The sequence below is a fragment of the Telopea speciosissima genome, chromosome 10, assembly GCF_018873765.1.
Source record: "Telopea speciosissima isolate NSW1024214 ecotype Mountain lineage chromosome 10, Tspe_v1, whole genome shotgun sequence".
Taxonomy (NCBI): domain Eukaryota; kingdom Viridiplantae; phylum Streptophyta; class Magnoliopsida; order Proteales; family Proteaceae; genus Telopea; species Telopea speciosissima.
The window spans coordinates 37,280,162-37,301,989 of record NC_057925.1 but is presented as its reverse complement, the minus strand read 5'-3'; the positions used below and the strand labels follow the sequence as shown (position 1 = coordinate 37,301,989).

At 40.1% G+C, this 21,828-nt stretch overlaps 1 protein-coding gene across 1 annotated transcript in view; it reads right to left on the bottom strand.

Moving 5' to 3' along the window:
- Nucleotides 1–21,828, bottom strand: part of LOC122643527 (starch synthase 3, chloroplastic/amyloplastic-like) — a 114,926-nt gene that overhangs the window by 3,847 nt on the left and 89,251 nt on the right. The window contains exons 12-14 of the mRNA XM_043837144.1: nt 9,831–10,013; nt 9,437–9,568; nt 9,224–9,335 (exon numbers count right to left, since the gene is read on the bottom strand). Coding sequence (XP_043693079.1) covers nt 9,224–9,335; nt 9,437–9,568; nt 9,831–10,013 — 427 coding nt within the window. The remainder of the gene's footprint in view (nt 1–9,223; nt 9,336–9,436; nt 9,569–9,830; nt 10,014–21,828) is intronic.

The window sequence follows — 21,828 nt, the reverse complement described above, 5'->3', positions numbered from 1 at the left end:
AACAAAACATACACAGCTAAAAACATGTGGTGGAGAGGTAAATAAGGAACTATCCGGATAAAGAGTAGAAAAAGGTATTTTGTTAATTAAAACAAAACACGACATTCGATTAATAAGGTAAAGGCAGTAAGGATGGCATCACACCAAAAACGTTTCGGGACATTCATGTGGAGCATACTGGATTGGGCCACCTCCAGTAAGTGTATATTTTTGCGTTTGGCCACTCCATTTTGTTGTGGAGTATACGAGGAACTAGTTTAATGAATAAGACCATGAGTGAGGCAAAAATTAGAAATCTCAGTTTGAGCATATTCAAGAGCATTATCAGACCGGAAAACTTTCATGGATATACCAAACTGAGTTTTTATTTCTTGATAAAATTTTTTAATACAGTAAGAAATTGAGTCCGGTCTTTTAACAAATAAACCCAAGTAGAATAAGAATAATCATCCACAAAACTAACAAAGTAAATCCTAACCTATTATGAACTCGACACAGACCCCAAATGTTAGAGTGCACTGAGGAAAACAATGAAGATTTTTTAAGTATAATACGAACAGGAAAGGAGGCAGGATGATGTTTGCCAAAGTCACAGGCTTCACACTTAAGGCGGGATGTAGAACTGCAACCATAAACCATTAATTGAAATTTAGGTAGAGATGGGTGACCAAAACGTAAATGCCATCGCATGGGAGATGGTATGGTAGTGGATGTCGCTGCAGTAGAAGGTCCGGTGCCATCCAAGTAATATAGCACATCGCGAGTAAGCCCGCCACCAATCATCTTCCTTGTCTAAAGGTCTTGAAAAACAAAGTAAGAGGAATGGAAAGTGACCGAACAATTAAGAGGTTTAGTAAGTTGACTGACAGATAAAAGATCTAAAGGTAATTTAGGAACATGAAGAATAGGAGAGAAGGTCATGGAAGATGTGGCAGAGACAGTTCTATGACCAGCTACTTGGGTAGAGAACCCATCAACAAGGATAACATTAGAAGAGATTTGAACAGGACTTATTGCAAAAAACAAACTTGACTTACCAGTCATGTAACACGAAGCACCCGAATCAATAAGCCATTAATTAGAAGGAGGGTAAAAAATAGAGTTACCTTTATAGGCTAAGGTGGCAATAGAAGCCTTAAGTTGTTGAAGGCGTTTCACTAGCTGATTGTAATCATCTCAAAAGATGGAAGATGAAGTAGTACAACTCTGATTCACATCACCAGTGGGTTTCTTAGTAGAAGTGTCAGTCATTGCAGCATTGGCTAGTTCATTTGCCTACTTAGGTTTTCCATGCTTGGCCCAACAAGTATCCACAATATGATTTGGTTTACCACGATAAGTGCATTGGCGAAGAAGACTTGTCAATAATTTGATGACTTGTACCACGACCACGTCCTCGTCCACGATTTGCAACAAAGGTTGCATCCTTGGGTGTATTATCATTTTTGGATGGAGTAGCCAGACGATTAATACGAGAAAAAACTTCATTGAGATAAAGAACCTTCTCTCTTGTGAGTAACTGACTCTTTACAGATTGGTAGTCAGGATGGAGTCCAGCTAGAAATTTTGCAACATGGAAATCAGCTCTTTGTTGTTTCAACTAATCTAGATCAGTAGTTAGGGGCTGATGTATCTGTAGTTCTTCAGCCATCCCTTTATAACTGAAAAAATATTCGCTCACGGTTTTATCTTCCTGTTGGAAAGTAAAAAGTTTCTCATAGAGATCATACATGCGGGAGATATTCCTTTCTTGAGAGAAACTTTCGCGCAGATCATTCCAGACATCCTTAGCAAGTGTATGAAACATCACATTTGATGCAATAGCGGGTTCAACATTGTTCCATAACCATATCTTGATAACAGAATTTTCACGCATCCATTCATCATAAGCTGTGATTGTAGCAGGATCCTTTGGATCACGATTAGGAGGATCAAGTAATGTATTTCAGTTTTCCTTTGGCATGAATGTAGACTTCTACTGCCTGGGCCCATAGGAGATAATTTGAAACTCTGGAGAGTTTAATGGTAGCAATCTGGACTTGGAGATTGTCCGTAAGTGGTTTAGAATCAGCCATACTGAATACTGTGACTGATCTCAAACAGCAGCAGCAGCAGCAGTAATAAATTTTGGGTTTTAAAAGTACCCAATTCTCAATGAAATAAGATCCACAATTACTAGCAGCAACAGAGGTAATAATCGGCTCTTGATTAGAACCAGGTAAGGGTTTAACCAACCCAAAAACAGCAGCAGGTATGAAAATAGGGTTTGAGATCCCTAACTTTCAACAAGAATTGAGTCTTCAAGGATCAGCAGCAGCAGTGGTACCAATCTGTTCACAAAAGGAACCAAGTTATGGGTTAAACAACCCAGAAAGAGTAGCAGCGGCAGAGCAGGTGATGATAAAGTTGGTTTCTAGGTTGGGAATATAGGTAAGTGAAGGAGAAGAAGATGGAGAAGAAGAAGAGAACAAGAGAATGGAGGAATAATATTTCGGTTGTAACTTGTGTGTGTGAGAGATATCTCTCCACAGCTATATTGATTCATTAGTAGAAGTAAAGGAATTACATACACCTCCCTAAGGAGGTAAACAGTAAAAAAGGGAAAAAGATAGAAATTACAAAACAGGGCAACTAGTTAACAGGCTAGTTCCCAAACTACCCTTAGAACATAACTACTAATAACTCTAACACTCCCCCTCAAGCTGGAGAATATATATCATGCATTCCCAGCTTGCTTAAGAGTGTACTAAACTGAGGAAAAGCAAGAGCTTTAGTGAAGATGTCTGCCAGCTGATCACCAGTCTGCACAAACGGAGTACAAATGTGGCCAGAATCAATCTTCTCCTTGATGAAGTGCCTATCAACCTCAATGTGCTTGGTTCGGTCATGTTGAACCGGATTATGGGCAATACTGATGGCAGCCTTGTTGTCACAATAGAGTCTCATAGGGCCTTCAGTAGCAAATCCCAGTTCCTGAACAGGCCTTTTCAACCATATGAGTTCACAAACACCATGAGCCATGGCTCAAAATTGTGCTTCTGCACTAGATCTGGCTACAACATGCTGTTTTTTGCTTCTCCAAGTAACCAAATTACCTCCCACAAAGGTACAATAGCCAGAGGTAGATCTTCTGTCTGTAATGGAGCCAGCCCAATCAGCATCAGTGAAGCCTTCCACTCTCGAGTGATTGTGTTTGGCATATAATAGTCCTTTCCCTGGAGAAGACTTCAAATACCTAATAATGCGGTACACAGCATCTAAGTGGCCACTCTTGGGAGCATGCATGAATTGGCTCACCACTCCCACTGCATAGGAGATATCTGGGCGAGTCATAGCAAGATAGATAAGCTTCCCCACTAGCCGTGGGTACTTTCCCGCATCAACCAAAGGAGAACCACAATCTTCTCCCAGTTTATGATTCTGCTCAATGGGAGAATTTGCTGGTTTACAGCCTGACATCCCTGTCTCTGTCAACAAATCAAGGACAAACTTCCGTTGACATATGTTGATTCCTTTCTTGGTTCTTGATACTTCAATCCCTAAGAAGTACCGCAAGGACCCGGATCTTTGATTTCAAACTGCTGTGCCAGGTAGTCTTTCAGTTTACTTATTTCAGTTATATCATCCCCTGTGACCACAATATCGTCAACATAAGCAATAAGGGTTGTGATAGTTCCATTGCCCCGCTTGGTAAAGAGAGTGTGATCAGCTTGACTCTGGGAATACCCATTTCTCAGAATAGCCTGTCGGAAGCGCTCAAACCATGCCTTGGGAGATTGTTTGAGACCATATAGTGCTTTCTTGAGAAGGCACACTTTCCCTTCAGCTGAAGGCATTTTGAAGCCAGGAGGGGTTTACATGTACACCTCTTCTTCCAAGTCACCGTGAAGGAAAGCATTCTTCACATCTAACTGGTATAAAGGCCAATCATTATTGGCAGCCAAGGATAAGAGGACTCTTATAGAATTGTGCTTGGCCACAGGAGCAAACGTCTCCTGATAGTCGATCCCATAGACTTGACTGTATCCCTTGGCAACCAACCTTGCCTTGTATCTTTCGACACTGCCATCAGATTTATATTTGATTGTATAGACCCATCTGCACCAACGGGACACGTCCCTTAGGAAGGTCCACCAATTGCCAAGTATCATTCTTCTCAAGGGCCATCATTTCCTCGGACATAGCTTGTCTCCACTTTGGGTCGAGACATAGCATCGATGACATTCCTGGGAATAAAAGCGTAGAAAGAGCAAGAATAAAGGCCATACTTGTGGGAGAAAGAGCATCATAGGAAATAAACTGGGCTATAGGATTAGTACAAGCTCTTTTCCCTTTTCTAACAAGAATAGGAAGGTCTAAATCACAAGGAGGAGAAGGGATGTCACCTGACTGAGAGTGATGAAGCTCAAAATGTGGATCTGGATCCAAAGAGGACTCTTGGTAGGTTTGCTTTCTTTGATTATGTACGCCTTCACCCTTTCTGTATCTAATGTGGTAATCCTTCTCCTTACTAGGACCACTTTCAACCACCAATTCTGTGTTCACATCTGATTGAGATTGATCACTAGTATTAACCACATCCACAGTCCTGTGTGTACCAATGTCAAACATAAAAGGAGAGATAGGAAGAGGAGAATGAAGAAAATCAGCAGCCTGTTCACTTCCACACTTCTCCCCCTGAAGAGGATGTTGAGAAGGGGCAAAGAAAGGAAGGGATTCAAGAAGGTGACATCCTTTGAGATAAGACACCGGCGAGAAGAAAGGTGATAGCACTTGTAGCCCTTGGTAGTAGAAGAGTACCCAAGGAAGAGACACTTGAGAGCTTTGGGATCAAGTTTAGTGCGGGCAGATTTGTTTACATGCACATAACAAACACAACCAAAGACCTTAGGGGGAAGAGAGAAAGCTGAAACTTTGGGAGATAAAATGTCCAAGGGAGATTTGTAGTCAAGAAGTTTGGTAGGCATGCGATTGATGAGGAAAGAAGCAGTGAGAAGAGCAGCGGACCAAAAGGTTTTGGGGACATGCATACCAAACAAGAGACTACGGGTGACCTCCAATAAATGGCGATTCTTCCTCTCAACAACCCCATTTTGTTGGGGAGTGTCAACACATGCTAGTTGATGGAGAATGCCATTATCAGTAAAGAAGTTTTGGAGACCACTAAACATGTATTCCCCCCCTTTATCAGATCGAACAACTTTGATTCGGGTGTCAAACTGAGTAAGACTCATCTGATAGAAGGTTTTAAACGCATCACAAACATCACTTTTATGTTTCATCAAAATAGTCCAAGTAGCACGAGAGAAATCATCAATAAGGGACACAAAATAACTATAACCAAATAAAGAGGTAGTAGGAGAAGGTCCCCAAACATCAGTGTGCACAAGATGAAAAGGAGCAACAGTGCTATTACCATGATATGGATAAGAGGAACGACAATGTTTGGCAAACATGCATGGTTCACATTGAAAAACATGAGAAGAAACAACAGAAGAAAATAAGTGAGGCAATTGTTTCCTCATTACAACAAAAGATGGATGGCCAAGACGCCTATGCCATAACATAACAGACTCCACAGAACTACTCTCAGTATGACCACACACATAAGACTGAGCTGTGGGCAGAAAAGGGTCAAAAAAATAAAGGCCTTGCTCTTCACGTCCACTACCAATAATCCTCTTCGTCACCAAATCCTGAAAAAGACAGTGAGAAGGGAAAAATGTGACGGAGCAATTCAAAGATTTTGTCAAGTGACTCACAGATAAGAGATTAACTGTAAGGTTAGGAACATGAAGAACAGAAGAAAGAGAAATAGACGAGGTTACAGGAATACTACCCTTACCAGAGATGGAGGATAGGGAGCCATCAGCTATTCTAACCTTATCCTTACCAGAGCAAATGGTATAGGAATCATAATTATGGGATGTACCAAATATATGGTCGCAGCACCAGAGTCAATGACCCAAGACCGGGCTACGTGAGAGGTCAAGCAGAGACCTGTAAGGCCGAGGATGATGAGGAGCTGGCTACAGAAGGTGTAGAAGATGTGCTAAGCTGTGACATGACCCGTCGAACCACTGTCGCCATAAAGGTGGGGTCATCCGGTATAGTATCTGCCTCAGTCATCACAGAGTGAGCTCGGGCTCCCCCTCTACGGCCACCACGACTACGTGTGCTAGGAGGACGACCATGAAGAGACCAACACCGATCCTTGGTGTGTCCAGTTCTCCCACAATGGTCACATTTAAAACGGTCCCTACCAACACTATTGGCCCCCACTGTCTCTACTGTGTTAGCTACCTCTCGGCCAGGCCCCGGGCCACGACCACCTCCACGGGTGTCGCGGGAAGAACTGGAGTTGAGGGCTGACCTCTCAAGAGAAGATACAGAAGCTGGATCCATTGCAACACGTCTAGTCTCCTCACTCTGTAAGTAACTACAGACCTCACTAAGAGATGGGAAGGGAGACCGGCCTAAGATCTGAAGTCTGATAGGCTCATAGTCAGGATTCAAACCACCAAGTAAGGTAAAGACACGCTCTTTTTCAAGAGTCCGATAGACCTTAGCCTCATCCTCTGGGTCCTTCAAGTGAAGATCTCTGTAATGATCATATTCCTCCAAGAAGCCAAGAAAGGCATTATAGTACTCAGAAATGGTCCTATCACCTTGTCGCATGGAGTTGATCTTTTGGTGAAGCTGGTAGACCTTGGCAGAGTCACCCACCCGATCATAAGTTTGTGAAACACTGTCCCAGATGGCCTTGGCAGTCTCCTTTCTTATAAACCTCCGTCCAATCTCAGGGGTCATAGAGAAAATCAGCCATGTCATGACTGTAGAATTGTCGGCTTCCCATTGTTCATAAGTAGGTGAGGTAGGCTCAGGAGCGGTAATGGTACCGGTAATATAGCCAAGTTTCCGTTTGCTTCTTAGTGAAAGCCTTACGGAGTGTGACCAATCCAAATAGTTAGTGCCATCAAGTTTCACAAAGGAAATCTGTGTAGGCACATTCTCATAGACAACGGGAGGAGCTGTGGGGAGAGGCTGTGAGGTAGCCGAACCAAGTTCAGATGTAGGTGTATCAACCATAGTGTATGGCAAATAGCACTTGACCATAAACAGATAACAGCCAGCAAGGGGGAGTGCACACTCAACCCACAGAAATTATCCCAACACACAAAACAGAGATTCCAGCAAGAAAAAAAGCTTCACTCCCACACTCCCCAATAAGAAAAAGCAGCTTAAACAAGCTCCAATACTCACATACAGATATTCATAATCACTTCTCAACCAGACAAGAAGCCCAACATACCCTAAATGCAAGAACAAGGACAATACAGACATTATCGGGCTTACCTCGGCGAGAAAATCTGTCACCACGAAACCGAGGTGGGCTCAAAAGATGCTCTCATCCATCAAAGAGGACCACAAGCACAATAAATAGGACCCCTGTACGATCCTAATGCGCTGGTCCAACAGTCAAACCCATGCTGAAATGAAGCTGAGCCATTGATTCAACCTTGAACTGGCGGAAATCTGGGCAGCAGAACAGTTCCAACGAAACTGAGCTATGCTTGAACAATACCTTCATTCATCAAGGAGGCACACTTGGAGCATAGAAGGGACCCTTGTACGATTCTATTGAGCTATTCCAAGCTCCAAAAAGATATCGAAAGAAGGACTGAGATGGTCTGCAACCTTGAACTGGCGGAACCCTAGGCTGCTGATTGGTTTACTTGAAAATAACTTCAAAGGAGCTCCACACTATCTCAAGGACCATCTTCAATCACCAAATAGGTTGTAGAAAACCTATGTCATATTACTTCAGCAAAGGATTTACATATGAACCTCTTCTTTGAAATCCTAGAACTCAAAAGATTTCAAAGAGAGGGAAAAAATGTGGAAAAGAGTGGTGATACGACTCTCAAACCTTTTGGCTCTGATACCAAGTTGGTTTCTAGGTTGGGACTATAGGTAAGTGAAGGAGAAGAAGATGGAGAAGAAGAAGAGAACAAGAGAATGGAGGAATAATATTTCGGTTGTAACTTGTGTGTGTGAGAGATATCTCTCCACAGCTATATTGATTCATTAGTAGAAGTAAAGGAATTACATACACCTCCCTAAGGAGGTAAACAGTAAAAAAGGGAAAAAGATAGAAATTACAAAACTGGGCAACTAGTTAACAGGCTAGTTCCCAAACTACCCTTAGAACATAACTACTAGTAACTCTAACAGATAACCCAGAAAAGGACCACAGGGAAAGAGTTAGGGTTTACCAACCTCAAAAAAATAGCAGAGAAGTTTGGCTGAGAGTTGCAGAGGACAAATAATCAACTTGCAAAGCCTTTTAACCAGTATTAAATCAATTGGAGAAGAAAAAAGTTAATGAGAAACCCCTAACAGGGTACCACAGGTATGAGATAACCAGAAAATAGAAAAAAATCCACCAATCTTCAATAAGACACCCTGAACAGGGTACTGCAGGTGTGATAGAACCAGAGAACTTGAAATAATCCACCAATCTTCAAAGAAAACTCAATGATATGTGTAGCAGTGAGGTAGTAATGATCTCCAATTGATCTAGGTAAGCAATAATAACCCTAGTTTTCAATGGAAAACTACATCTACGGTTTATCAGTAGCAGTAGGCAGCATAGGGTGCTGCACCCCTTTAAGAAGTTGAGAAGACCTTCAAACCAGAAATCGATGCAACAACCAGTTATTGGTTGTGCTCTGATACCATGTAACGAAATTAAATAAAGAGAACCAGAACCGAGAGAAGAAGTGGGAGAAGAGAGGAGAGCAGTCAGGGGTGATCGAACTTGAGTGTCTCCCTCACCATGCCTTTATTTATATAGATTAGATTACAACCAAAAAGAGGAATTCCTAAGTAAGTCAGGAATCCTAGTTACAACCTGAAAAATCGAAATTAAAATAGAAACACTCCTAGTTACAATAGAATAATCATAAACAAACTACGACTAGACAATCCTAACTAAAATAGGAAAGACACATAAGAGAAGGGAATCTCGATATTCTGATCGAGATTCTCCTCTTCTCTACGTGCTCGATATACTTCAATACATTGAATCCACCAACAAGGTTTTAAGTCACTATATGAGGAGAGGGGGAAATGGTCTAAAAAATAGCAAATATTTCAGACAGAAAATACCAAACAGGAGATTCACTGGAAACATCCAGAGAAACAAAAAGTATCAACATACCTCCCGTTTTACGAACGACGGGTATTGAACCATATCGCATTGCTGTAAGTTGTGTCAATCCACAAGGCTCAAAAATTGAGGGGACTACAATGAAATCAGCACCTGCATATATCTATAAAAATAAGAATGGATTAGTAACTGCTGGGGTTATATCATTAGATGGAAAGTGACACTCCAAACATAAAAGATTCCATCTAACCAATGAGAGTATACCAAGTGTGAAAGAGGTTCATCATAGGTCAAACAAAGACGTGCACGATCGCCATGTGTAGAGTGCAATTGATTTGCCAAGTTGACAAAATCATTTTGTATGCGAGGGTCTGGAGCTGAACCTAGAAGTACAACCTGCCATTACAACATTGTTCCTTATCAGTAAATAAATGTATCATAAACGCACTTGATAACATCAAACAGGACAACACAAATTCACAATTGTCAGGCTAGCATTCTGAAGGGAGAGAAACAAAGTGAATGGTCAGGATGAATTAAACTGAGCAGCTGCCTAGTGAGAAGCCACTAAACATTGTATCTTTTAGAGAGAAAAACACACGAGACATCTAAATGTATTGGTTCTTCTTATCAATGATGCAGATAGAGAGAAAACAACCTGTCCATTGCGCTCAAGTGTGCGCCAAATTGCATGCTTGATAAGATGAATTCCTTTCTGAACAGTTAAGCGAGTGATGATTCCTACTAAAGGAAGGTCTGCTCTCTTCAAACCGAGTCTTTGCTGTAAGGTTTCCTTTGCAGCCTTTTTACCTTCCACCACATTTTCTGAAGTGTAAGATACCTGGAATGACATGCATCATCTACTTCAGTCCAAACAAGCACAACTTATGAATAATAATTATAAATCAAAATATTGTTCACATTTTTATACTCAAAGGAAGATGACACTCCATTCAATATCACAAGCATGTTCAGGCTTGCTTTCGGGAAACGATTATAGTGTTTTTTTACCTAAAAAAAGCCCCAATGTTGACAGAACATATTGTTTTTACAAAAAAGATTTCTTTTTATTCTCAAAAATAATAATCATGAAACAGAAACAGTGATTTCATTCCTGTTTTTCCGGGAACAGAGCAAGACCCATTTGTGTCAAGTTAAAAGAGAGTTCTAATACATGTGATCTTGGCATCTAAAGGCCTCTTTGGACTTTCCAAATGCAGGTTTTGGTACTTTTCATTTCTTGAAAATACTTAATTATAGAAAAAATGGTCCCGAGAATGATTCAAAAACTTCTCTTCTGACATTTATTAGACTAATTTAAGACACCAAAATTTTCAAAAAAATGAATAGTCCTATAAAAATTCGACATTATGCTTACTAAATGCTAGCCTGGTTTCAACTAGTAAAGTATGACAGAAGAGAATAGAAAGTAAGAAGTATAACCATATCATCTGTCATATTAGTCTAGAGAAACTAACTTGTACATTGTTTGTGAATCTACATATCCCTCACATAGTTAATGAAATGTGTTAACTGTTAACAATAATCTAGTCTCTTCTTTTCCATCCTCATCTATAAATGCAGATTGTTGTGAACTACCAATTCAATTCATAAGCCATCCAGAGTCACCACATAGGCGTAGAAACTTGGAACAACTGTCCATTTAACAGTTTCAGACCTAGAACAACCAGCATAGTACAAAATTTCATTTTGTCTCAGTCGAAATCTTGGAAATTTCGAGTATTTAAGTCAAGTCGACAAGTTGAAACGAATTGTAACCTCAAAACAAAAAAAGACAAAATTTTGGTCGAAATTACGGACATATGTCAAAATTTCGATTGTTTGTAACATCTCGCCGAAATTTCAGAAAGATGTTATAAACTCCCATTATAAAAGTGCATGGCCTCGTGAATCTCAGAGCTCACCAGACCAAGTTTTTTCCTCCCATTTCTTCCTCTTTCACTTGTTTTTAGTGTTTTGTGATTTCTTCTTCGAATCTTCGCCCAACGCCGGAATCACTTGGGAAACACATTATTGAACCTTCTTAGCACATCAGTGAAGCCTTTCCACTATTTCAGGGAAAACCATTTTCTCCAAAAAAAAATTTTTTTTTGAAAAAAATATGATCAATACATGTTGGTTAGTGATGAATTTATTATATGTTAGACACCGGAGGCCGATCTACAACCTCATGGTGTCGACATTTTTTTCTGTATATAAATTTTTTTTTTATTTTTTTGCTTCAAAAATTTGATTTTCCTACAACAAAAATCTGAAAAAATAGGGGTATGTAAACTCTATGGGGATCAATTAAATATATGTTAGACACCATTGACCAATCTATGGGCCTCATAGTGTTGAAAATATTTTTCTGCCAATAATTAATTATCTTAATTTTTGGAAATTATGAAAATTATTTAAAAATTCAAAGAAAAAGGAAAAAATAAGGAAAATTATGAGGTGTTGATTTGAAAATTAATGAAAAATATGAAAGTAAATTCTACATGTTTTGGAAGTGCTGTCCATTTCATATCATTTTCGGTTTTGTTGTGCTAGGCCAATATTTATTTAGAAAATATTTTAAAATTTGTTTTTAAATATGAGAAAAATATAAGGGTTAGGGGAAAAATATTAAATAGCTATATACTTGTTTTAGTGCTCTCAAACTAAAAGAATTGATGTGCTTCAGTGATTAATTAATTGTTTTATTCATGCAACAGTAAACAAGTCAGATTATGGAGGATCGTGATAGGCGACAGAGGCAGGGGGAGCAGAGACCATCCAAGCGCACTAGGGGTGACATTGCATGGGGGCACGGAGTGCCAATTGAAGGGGATAAAAGAAAAACCCAGTGCAATTATTGTCACCAGAAGTTTTTGGGAGGTGGGGCCACTAGACTCAAACAACATCAGGCTGGGAATTCTCCTAAAGTGGTCCCATGTCATATGGTCCCTGTTGAGGTATCTAGGGTCGTAATTGAGTACATGAAGAGAGGGAGTAAGAGCAAGGCTCAGAGGGAGAAGGCAAGAGTAAAACTTGAGAATGCAGTGAGGAGTACAGTGAGAGGCTACGATGATGTTGATTATGATGATGATGATGATGATGATGATGATAGTGATGATCTTGCCTATGTGCCTAATGATATACAGACCGAGCAAGAGGCTAGGGATTGGAGACGGACACAGTTAAGGAGCAGAGCTACTTATCACGAGGATCAGGGGAAACAGAGAGTAGGTGGTAGTGGAGGAGCTGGTAACTCTAGAGCAGGTGGTAGGCAGCCTAGGTTGCCTAATCCCTTTAGGAGATCACAGAGTACGAGGGCAGCTCCGCCTCCACCACCTCTAATAGTACCACCACAAGTTGACCTCGCACTACACCAGGATCCTAGCGTTTATAGGAAGAAAGGCAGCAAGCAGCCTAAGATAAAGGGAGCAAGGAAAATTTTGAAAGGGATGGAGAAGGAATCTATAGCTAAGTGGATGTTATACAATACCATCCCAACAAGCACTACACAATGCCCCTTTTATCAGACTATGATAGATTCAACTGCTTAGGCTGGTCCACGGTATAAGGGGCCCACCCCATATGAGATCATGAATGTTTATTTGCCCCAACAAAATAGTGAGCTTGAGGACTATATTGCTGAAATGAGGGGGATGTGGGAGAGCTATGGGGTGACTATCATGTATGATGGTTGGACTGGTCCTACAAGAAAGTCCATCATCAACTTTATGGAGCATTGTGATGGGAGGAAAATATTTTTTAAATCTGTGGATGCATTCAATCAGATAAAGGATGCAATATATATCTACAAGTTGTTGAAGGAGGTGGTAACAGAGGTAGGAGTAGAGAACGTTGTCCAGGTTGTAACGGACAACGGAAGCAACTACAAGAAGGCCGGTGAGAGGTTGATGACTAACAATAAGTATCGGCTTCTTTGGACACCTTATGCTACCCATTGTATAGACCTCATGCTGAAAGGTATGGGGAAGATCGAATCGGTAGTTTGGTACAGAGTGTTGTGGAAAAGGAAAGACAAATGACCAATTTTGTATACAACCATGGGTTTGCATTAAACCTCGTGAGCGAGAAGTGTGGGGATGACTTGGTGAGGCTAGGCATAATTAGATTCACCACAAACTACATTGCACTCAAGAGTATTGAGACCAAGAAGTCCAGACTCAGAGCTATGTTTGCTTCGCCAACCATGCCACATTTGTATGCTGCTATAGACTTGATGAATGAAAGTGTATACAATGCGAATCCACGAGGTAGCAAACACTTCCTTAAGATTATCAAGGATCACTGGAAGCTTCAACTTATGCATCCACTGCATAAGGCTGGTGAATATTTTTTTTTTATGCAATTACATCTTTTAAAGTTAATTTGAAAGATATATTACTAACTAGTAAGGCATCGGCAATATGTAATGTGAATTTTCAGCATACTATTTGAACCCCAAGTACCAATATAGTCATAGGCTTGGGTTGAATACTAGTCTTATTGAAGCAGTAAAGAAAGTAGTGGCCAAGTTGGAGCTAGACAGTAAATTACAAACTATCTGCAACACTGAGGCAAGTCTTATAAATCATTTGGAATATAATTAATAAATAGTAATGAGTCATTACTAATTTTAAATATTTTCCAAATGAGTATAGACGAAGAGTTTTACGGATGCATTGGGGAGTTTTGGAACCGATGTTGCAGAGCAACGCCGAACACGCAGTGATGCTGGTACTCATTACTCAATTCAATATCTTATGCTTTAAATTACATATGTATTGAAACTTGCGAAATATAAATAACATGTCGTTTTTGTTGTAATGCAGCTGAATGGTGGGGTGTTGTATAGGAGTATGACAGCGAATTTAAGGAAAATAGCAATCAAGGTCCTCTCCCAGACATGTTCCGCATCCGGCTGTGAACGGAAGTGGAGTACATTTTCGCTTATCCACTCCAAGAGAAGAGACAGATTGGGTTCCCAATGTCTATCTGACTTGGTGTATGGAGGCTAAAGATGCAACACATACGCATGGGATAGGAGGGTATCAGGGAAAATATCGATCTCGCCGACATTTTCCAGGTGGATTCAAATGATTAAGATCCTATTGTGGATTGGGTAAGGGATAGAGGTGAGCCAGTGTTGGAATAAGCTGAAGGTAGGCCTAGCCCTATAATAGTCGAACGGGTTAAATATGCGTACCCCCCTAAAATGCACCCAATATTCCTTGTACCCCCCTAAGGTTCTGACAAGTCCACGTACCACTCCTACTTTACCCCTAAAGCCATTTAAGTCCACACCAGGTGTTAAATGCTAACAAATGACCAAACTACCCTTTCTTTTATCTCTTCTAAAATTTGAAAAGACCAAATTGGCCTGACCTATTTGCTTTTATTTGAAAAGACCAAAATGCCCTCATCTTCCCCAAATCATCATCTTCTTTTACATACCCAATACTACTACCACCACCACCACCACCGCCGCCACCCACCATTAACACTATCACCACCGTGAAGCCCCACCTCCAACGCCTCCACCTTTATCGATTCCACCACCGAGTCCCCCTTCCTTGCCTATTCCTCCACCAACACCGCCGCCCTTACCAAAGCGTCTCACCAATGCTTGAAATTGGTCTGACAAGAGACAACCCAGAATTCGTAAATAAAGATTTTCCTTGCCCAAGAAGAACTTCCACAAAGCTTTGAAGCTCTACTTGTTGCCCTACAATCAGTCTCCGGATGCCAGACCGCAGCTCAGGGGTCACCTTCTTAAATAAGATGATGGCATCTTACCCTCTCAAATAAAACAGAATTGCTCGAATTCCACAATTGCAGATAACCCAACCGTTAACACTATGTACAACACACTATCTCATAACTCTTTATACATCTATCCTCCAGTTACCAGTGAGCACTCAGCACGCCCTACTTCCGCCCCCTTGAACAAACTATGAGAATTTAACAAACTGAAAATTGAAAGAAACCACCAAGAAACAAATAGTGAGAGGCCAAGCCTTCTCTTAAAAGTACAAGGAAGACATGAATCAGATACCAAAAATCCAAAACTAATCTATCCACATTCTACACAAAAGATCGAATAGAATCGGAAAAGAAACGGGTATTAAAAAATGAAACAAATTAGCAAAAAGAGGAATAAAGAGAATTGCAACTTTAAATCAGATTCACAATAAAATTTTAAAACCACAAATAAATTAGCTAAGAAACGAATTTAGGTTCCAACAACATTTTAAAAACAAAACACAATTCGAAACAGGGAAAAAAAACCATATAAATCAGAAACAGAAAGCATACTGCAGATGTTAAAGTGATCGTTAATCGAAGATGTATCTATTGAGAATGAAAAAGAGGGGATCAAACACGCACCTGAACAGAGGAATCAGAGAGCAAAGGTCGGCCGGAAGCCCTAAGCAAGAAACTCAAAATAACCCCATAGATCATCGATGAATGAATGAAGATCCAAAAAATTCGAATTACCTCTCTGATATACCAAAACCCTTTTAATTGTGGAAGAGAAAGAGAAACACACAACGACAGAAGGTGATGTTTGGGCCTTGGGATTCCGTAGAAAGCACGAGACCTTCAATTTCCTCTATTTATAGTCGGCGAAGCAGAATGTTCTGACCAGTAAAGTTCGTGTAAGCTTCTCAATCTCATGAAGTCCTAATCAATGGACATAATCCAAAGGTCTTACATTTGGTAAGGGCGGTGGTGTTGGTGGAGGAATAGGCAAGGGAGGAGGACTCGGTGGTGGAATCGGTAAAGGTGGAGGAGTTGGAGATGGTGCTAGAGGTGGGGCTTCACGGTGGTGATGGTGTTAATGGTGGGTGGCGGTGGTGGTGGTGATGGTGGTGGTAGTATTGGGTATGTAAAAGAAGATGATGATTTGGGGAAGATGAGGGCATTTTGGTCTTTCCAAATTTTAGCAAATAGATCAGGGCAATTAGGTCTTTTCATATTTTAGAAAAGATAGAAGAAAGGGTAGTTTGGTCATTTTTTAGCATTTAACACCTGGTGTGGACTTAAATGGCTTTAGGGGGTAAAGTAGGGGTAGTACGTGGAATTTTCAGGGGTGGTACGTGGACTTGTGAGAACCTAAGGGGGGTACGAGGAATATTGGGTGCATTTTAGGGGGGTACGCGTATTTAACCCTAGTCGAACAAATAGGTGCGGATGTAGATGAGTTCATGGCTGAAGAGAGTCAGGTACACGCTCGGGAAGCGTCATCCATACCGTTCCAGCCTACAGGTGGCAATGCTGATGAGGAGGAAGATGATTGGTCCTGTCCTCAGGTGGTGGGACTCAGACTCAGACTCGCAGATCTTCACCGCCAGTTACTCATACTGGTAGAGATGATGATGATGGTGATGGTGATGGTGGTGGTGGTGGTGGTGGTGGTGATGCATATGATGGAATTCGAGAGCAATATGTGGTAGAAGAGCACCAGGAGCCGATCCGATTCACCGGAGAAACACAATTTGATAATGCCACACAGGATACAGACCACGGTGCACATGCCCCCACACCGGCCACACGTAACTCTTACTCGGAAGGGAGTCGTGGCCAGTTCTGTCCTCCTGGTACTGGTAGGCAAGCTGATCTTATGGACAGTGATACCTTATCTAGCTCTGTTGGTGGATTGAGTATTGGCGATAGGGACAGCAGATCGAGTGGGCATTGGTGTGCCCCATCTTTTCACGAAGAGAGCAGTCCATCTCCAGCACCATCAGAGTAAAGTTCATCTCATTCACAATCATATGGGCAATTGACTTGGGGGAGAGGGGGAGAGCATATATCTTCTCCATCCATTCCCCGTTTTGAGTACGACTCCCACTCACAGGGATGTAGTGGATCATCTTTTGTGGATGACATCTTCTCCTACCCAACCCACCAGTCATATCCGTACATGCTCTCAGAGCTGTCATATCACAGTGGACCAATGGGTAGTTCTTCACACTTTGGTGACCCATACCCTAGGATAGGTTAGCTTCAGCATGTTGATGATGGAATTTACATGGCAACTGTAGAGGACTATACTCGTTTCTTCTCCCAGACTATGACGTGGCATTCATATGTCCTACAATCAGAGGACAATGTACTTGGCTCCATCGGACAATGAGTTGGGTCGATCTTGGACGGCACAATAATTATTATTAGTAGAGATTTGAGTCGCTTGATGACTAGTTGACTTGTATTAGGATATTGATGTCATCCTGTTATTGTACTTAATATTATGACGTATATGAGTCATTGACTTTATGTTTCCCAGAGAATTTACTTGTTTAAATTGCTTATTAATTATTATGTCCTCTAGTGTAATTAACTAAGTTATACATTAGGATTCGACCGTATACTGCCAATCAAGGTTGCAAATCCAAAACACCACTTTGGGTGACTATTTTGCAATTTAAACATTTACATGTGTTTATATAGCCTAAAATAGGGTTTCCATGAAGTTTCAGGCCTTAATTTAGCCTAAAACCCACCGAAAAATCGAAACCTTGTAGGAAAAATACCAAATTTTGAGTATTTCGAATATTTCGAGTATTTCGGATATTTTGATCAAACCGAAATACCGAAACGAAACGAGATTTTAAACCTTAACAACCAGCAGTATTAACTATAAGAAGAAAAAGGAGGAAACAAGAAAAAACGTTGCTACCGATTGGAGAGAATAGCCAGTACCTCTAATCGGTAGCAATAACCTTGTATTTTTAATAATGAAAACTGAATATTTACAAATGTACCCTTAAATTATGTGAAATACACATATACCCCTAAGGAATATAAGTTATTCCAGAAATACTTCTGCAATACTTAACTCTTAACACTCCCCCTCAAGTTGGAGCATAAATATCAGCCATGCCCAGCTTGGAATAACCTTGAAGAAATATACTCTTAAACAAGGATTTGGTAATAAAATACGAAGCTGTTGGAAAGAACTAACAATTGGAATGAAGAACACCTTCCTCATCAGAACATCTTACACAAAATGACAACCTATGATGCAGATTCATAACCAAAATAAGCTTGTTTTCTTAGGAATAAGTCTAGGGTTGGGTTATATACATGTTGGGCCTATGATCCCATGGGTTTTCCATGTAATAGGCCACTTTTATGGGCCTAAAATATGGGTAATTAGTGTTGGCAGAATCGTGGGTTAGAAAAGAGAGCATGAGAGAAAATAATAACTTATTTTCATTGATAGATAAGCCCCTCTGTTTATAATAGAGAGGGGAAAGTTACAAAGGGACTGAAATAGGCGATGTGGGACTAAAACCCACATAGCCGACTTAAACTTAATAACTTAAGAATAAAACTACCCCAAAAGGACCAGAATACCCCCACGGTATTCTGGATTACATATTCCAACACTCCCCCTCAAATTGGATTATACAAATAAGAGCAGAAGGAAAATCCAGCTTGAACTAATAAAAAAGAACTCCATAATAATGCTAACACTCCCCCTCAAGTTAGCGTATACAAGGTACTAATGCCTAGCTTAAACAAAATGGGAAGAAACTAAGTTGCAGCAGAATCCAACTTGACATATGAATGCAGCTCCCAAATAAACCTTCAAGAATTTGAAATAATTGATCTCCAAAACCTAGGCAGCCTTGATCAGCAAACTTTCACCAATCTTCAACAGCTGTCCAGTGATGAATCTCTAACTGATAATCTTGAAGATAAGCAACTAGGGCAGTAAGCAGCGGAAACAAATAAATCAGGTAGCAGAAATGATCAACCCAACTGTAGAATCTCATATAGGCAGGCAATAACCAAACATCTTCAATACTCTTCATCTTCCCCTTACGGCCAATTCAACCTAATAATGAAGGATACCCAATAGCAATGGTGGAGAAGACTGATCTCAATACTTTGCACCAATGTTCCTGCAAGTTCTGCTTTTTGCAATGGCTGCAGGTGTATTGTACATAATCCCCCCCTCACGTGTAGTAGTACACGTGGACAGATAATGGAGATGATGTAAGAAATAGTGCAAAAATATAATATTCCAGAATTTTCCAAAAGGTGCCAAGGGTAATGGATAAGGAAGAAATGGCAATTTAGAAAATACCATAAACTTCCAAAGTGGTTATGGGTATATGCCAAAGGTATGGTATGGGAGGTGGTGAAGTGAAAAAAAGTAGTGGGATAATGAATAACGGAGAAAAACAATGCAACATATAAATTGTCAACCATTTTCAAACGATCAAACAAACTCCTTAGATAGAAACTCTTGCAGGGGAGAAACACCTAACTCCAATATTCAGATCTGATTTGAAGTAAGGAAAGACTCCAATCTTCAAGGCTTGATCAATCTTCAAACAAAGAAGAACAAGTGTGCAAATTCCAATTTATAAACTCCCACATGCGAAATAGGACTAACGAAGATATCTGGACAGCAATTGATGTAAGAAGCTTCAACAAAAAAACTTGGATCAAATCTGAATTAGTGAACAATGCTAGGACCAAGCTCCAAAGTAGGCCGGATATGAACCAGAAAAGCTTCACATAACTGAATAGGTTCGTAGTTGCAACCAATAACCATGGAACACACTATTGTAATCCCAAATAAGCTGATCTCCAAGGTAGTAGATTCGAGTCTTCAATAATGAAAGAAATTCGATCTCCAATAGAAGGATACTCAGTCTCAATAATAGGGCAGCAGTAGTCCACATAAAGGTAGCAATATCATGTCAACCAGTCATGCTTACAGAAGCCAATCAATAGAACCAACAAATATAAGATAATAACTCAGCAGACCCAATAGGTAGTTGAAGTAGCCAGCCACATAGGAATCAGTAAAATAGGCTGATAATTGGAAAAATCGAGCCATAAGATGAACCTGAATTTTTTCAATAATAAATCCATGATTGATGTTGAAACTTGGGTCGAATACTCCTCTGATGGTGATAAAAGTCCCATAAAAAAATCAGCAAGATAGGACATCCCTTCCCCTAAGATCGATTAAAGTTAGGGTTTTGTAAAAAACCCTGAAAGTTGAGATCGATTGTAGGGAAAGGGGCTTAAAAAAAGAAATTGATAATGACTTGTCAAAGATTGATGATGTATTTGTATAGATACTGTCCTCTGCGGCTTCAATGGATCTCCAATACGAATAACCAATCTCTATTTGTGTTTGAGACTTGATCTTCAAAAGGGAGAAACACCAAAAATTGCAGAAAAAATAGGGCAGCAGCTATCTTGTGTAATAGAACTTCTTCAAGCCATGAATAGTTGAAGTAGAATGTCCCTCTTGATGGTAGAAACACCTCCAAAAAACTTCAGCAGCAGCAAGTAACCCTAACCCTAAAATCGATGTGTCAGGATTTTGTAAAACCCTGAAAAGGAGGATCGATTGGGGTTAGGGGTCTTCAAACACTTGGAAAGAGGCTAATACTGAGGTCGAGCGGTCCTTGTAGTTGGAGTAATCAGCCCTCCAAAAATTAGCAAAAACTAAAACCTGAAAGTCAGGGTTTTTAGTAGGTAACCAAATTACCAAGTTAAGGAAGTTTTGCTGTAGAAACAAATCCAGCCATCAGAAAGGGTCCAAACTTAGGTCGAGTACGGCTTGTAGTAGTAGGGAATAACCCCAAAAAATTCAGCTGCATCAAAGGAAACCCTAAAATCGATTGGAGTCAGGGTTTTTCAAACCTGACAAGTTTAGATCGATTAGGGTAGGGGCTGGAATGGTTAATGAGAGATGGAGAAAAAGAAAAAAGGGAAGTAGGACATTGGAATAGGGTAGTAAGGTGCTGGAAAAGATAGCAACGGGAGCTCCAATGGTCGAAGGACAGCCTTCTATGATGATAAGGTTCTGATCTCCAAAGAATTCTGGGAAACTCCAAATTGCAGAGATGGTTCCAGCAATTTTTAATAGAAAAAAAAAATAGATATAATGGAGGAGGGCAGCAACTAAATCATTGGATATTGTATTTACCTTATTAGTGCTGCCCCCTTACAAGGATGAGAAGAAAAAAAACAGAAGAAGGAGAAGCCGAGAAAGAGAGAAGAAGGGAGAGATCAATTGAAGAGATGGAGTAGGGTTTTTTCTCTTTTTCTAACCTAGATCAGACCTGCTCTGATACCATGTTGGCAGAATCGTGGGTTAGAAAAGAATGAATGAGAGAAAATAATAACTTATTTTCATTGATAGGTAATAAATAGAGGGGAAAGTTATAAAGGGACTGAAATAGGCGATGTGGGACTAAAACCCACATAGCCAACTTAAACTTAATAACTTAAGAATAAAACTAACCCAAAAGGGCTAGAATACCCCCACGATATTCTGGATTACATATTCCAACAATTAGGTTCCATCCGGGATTAGTTATTTTAGTTTCATACTTAGTTTTATTTTGGTGTTTTTGTTCATAAATTGAACCAGTTCAACCAATGGTTCGATTTAAGTGATTTTAGTAGTTTTCTTTTAAGTGTTTAGTTGGGCTGGATTAGGACTCTGTTTTGAGTCTATTTCAGTTTTCTAGTCAGTTTACGTTACCTAATAGGTTAAGGATTGGGTTAGACCTTTCCTTTTTAGAGTAGGAGCCTATTTTTTAGTCTTTTATATAAGGTTGTAAGGGGGGGCAAGTATTGAACACGAATTTTGATATTAATGAAAGCTTTTGCTGCTC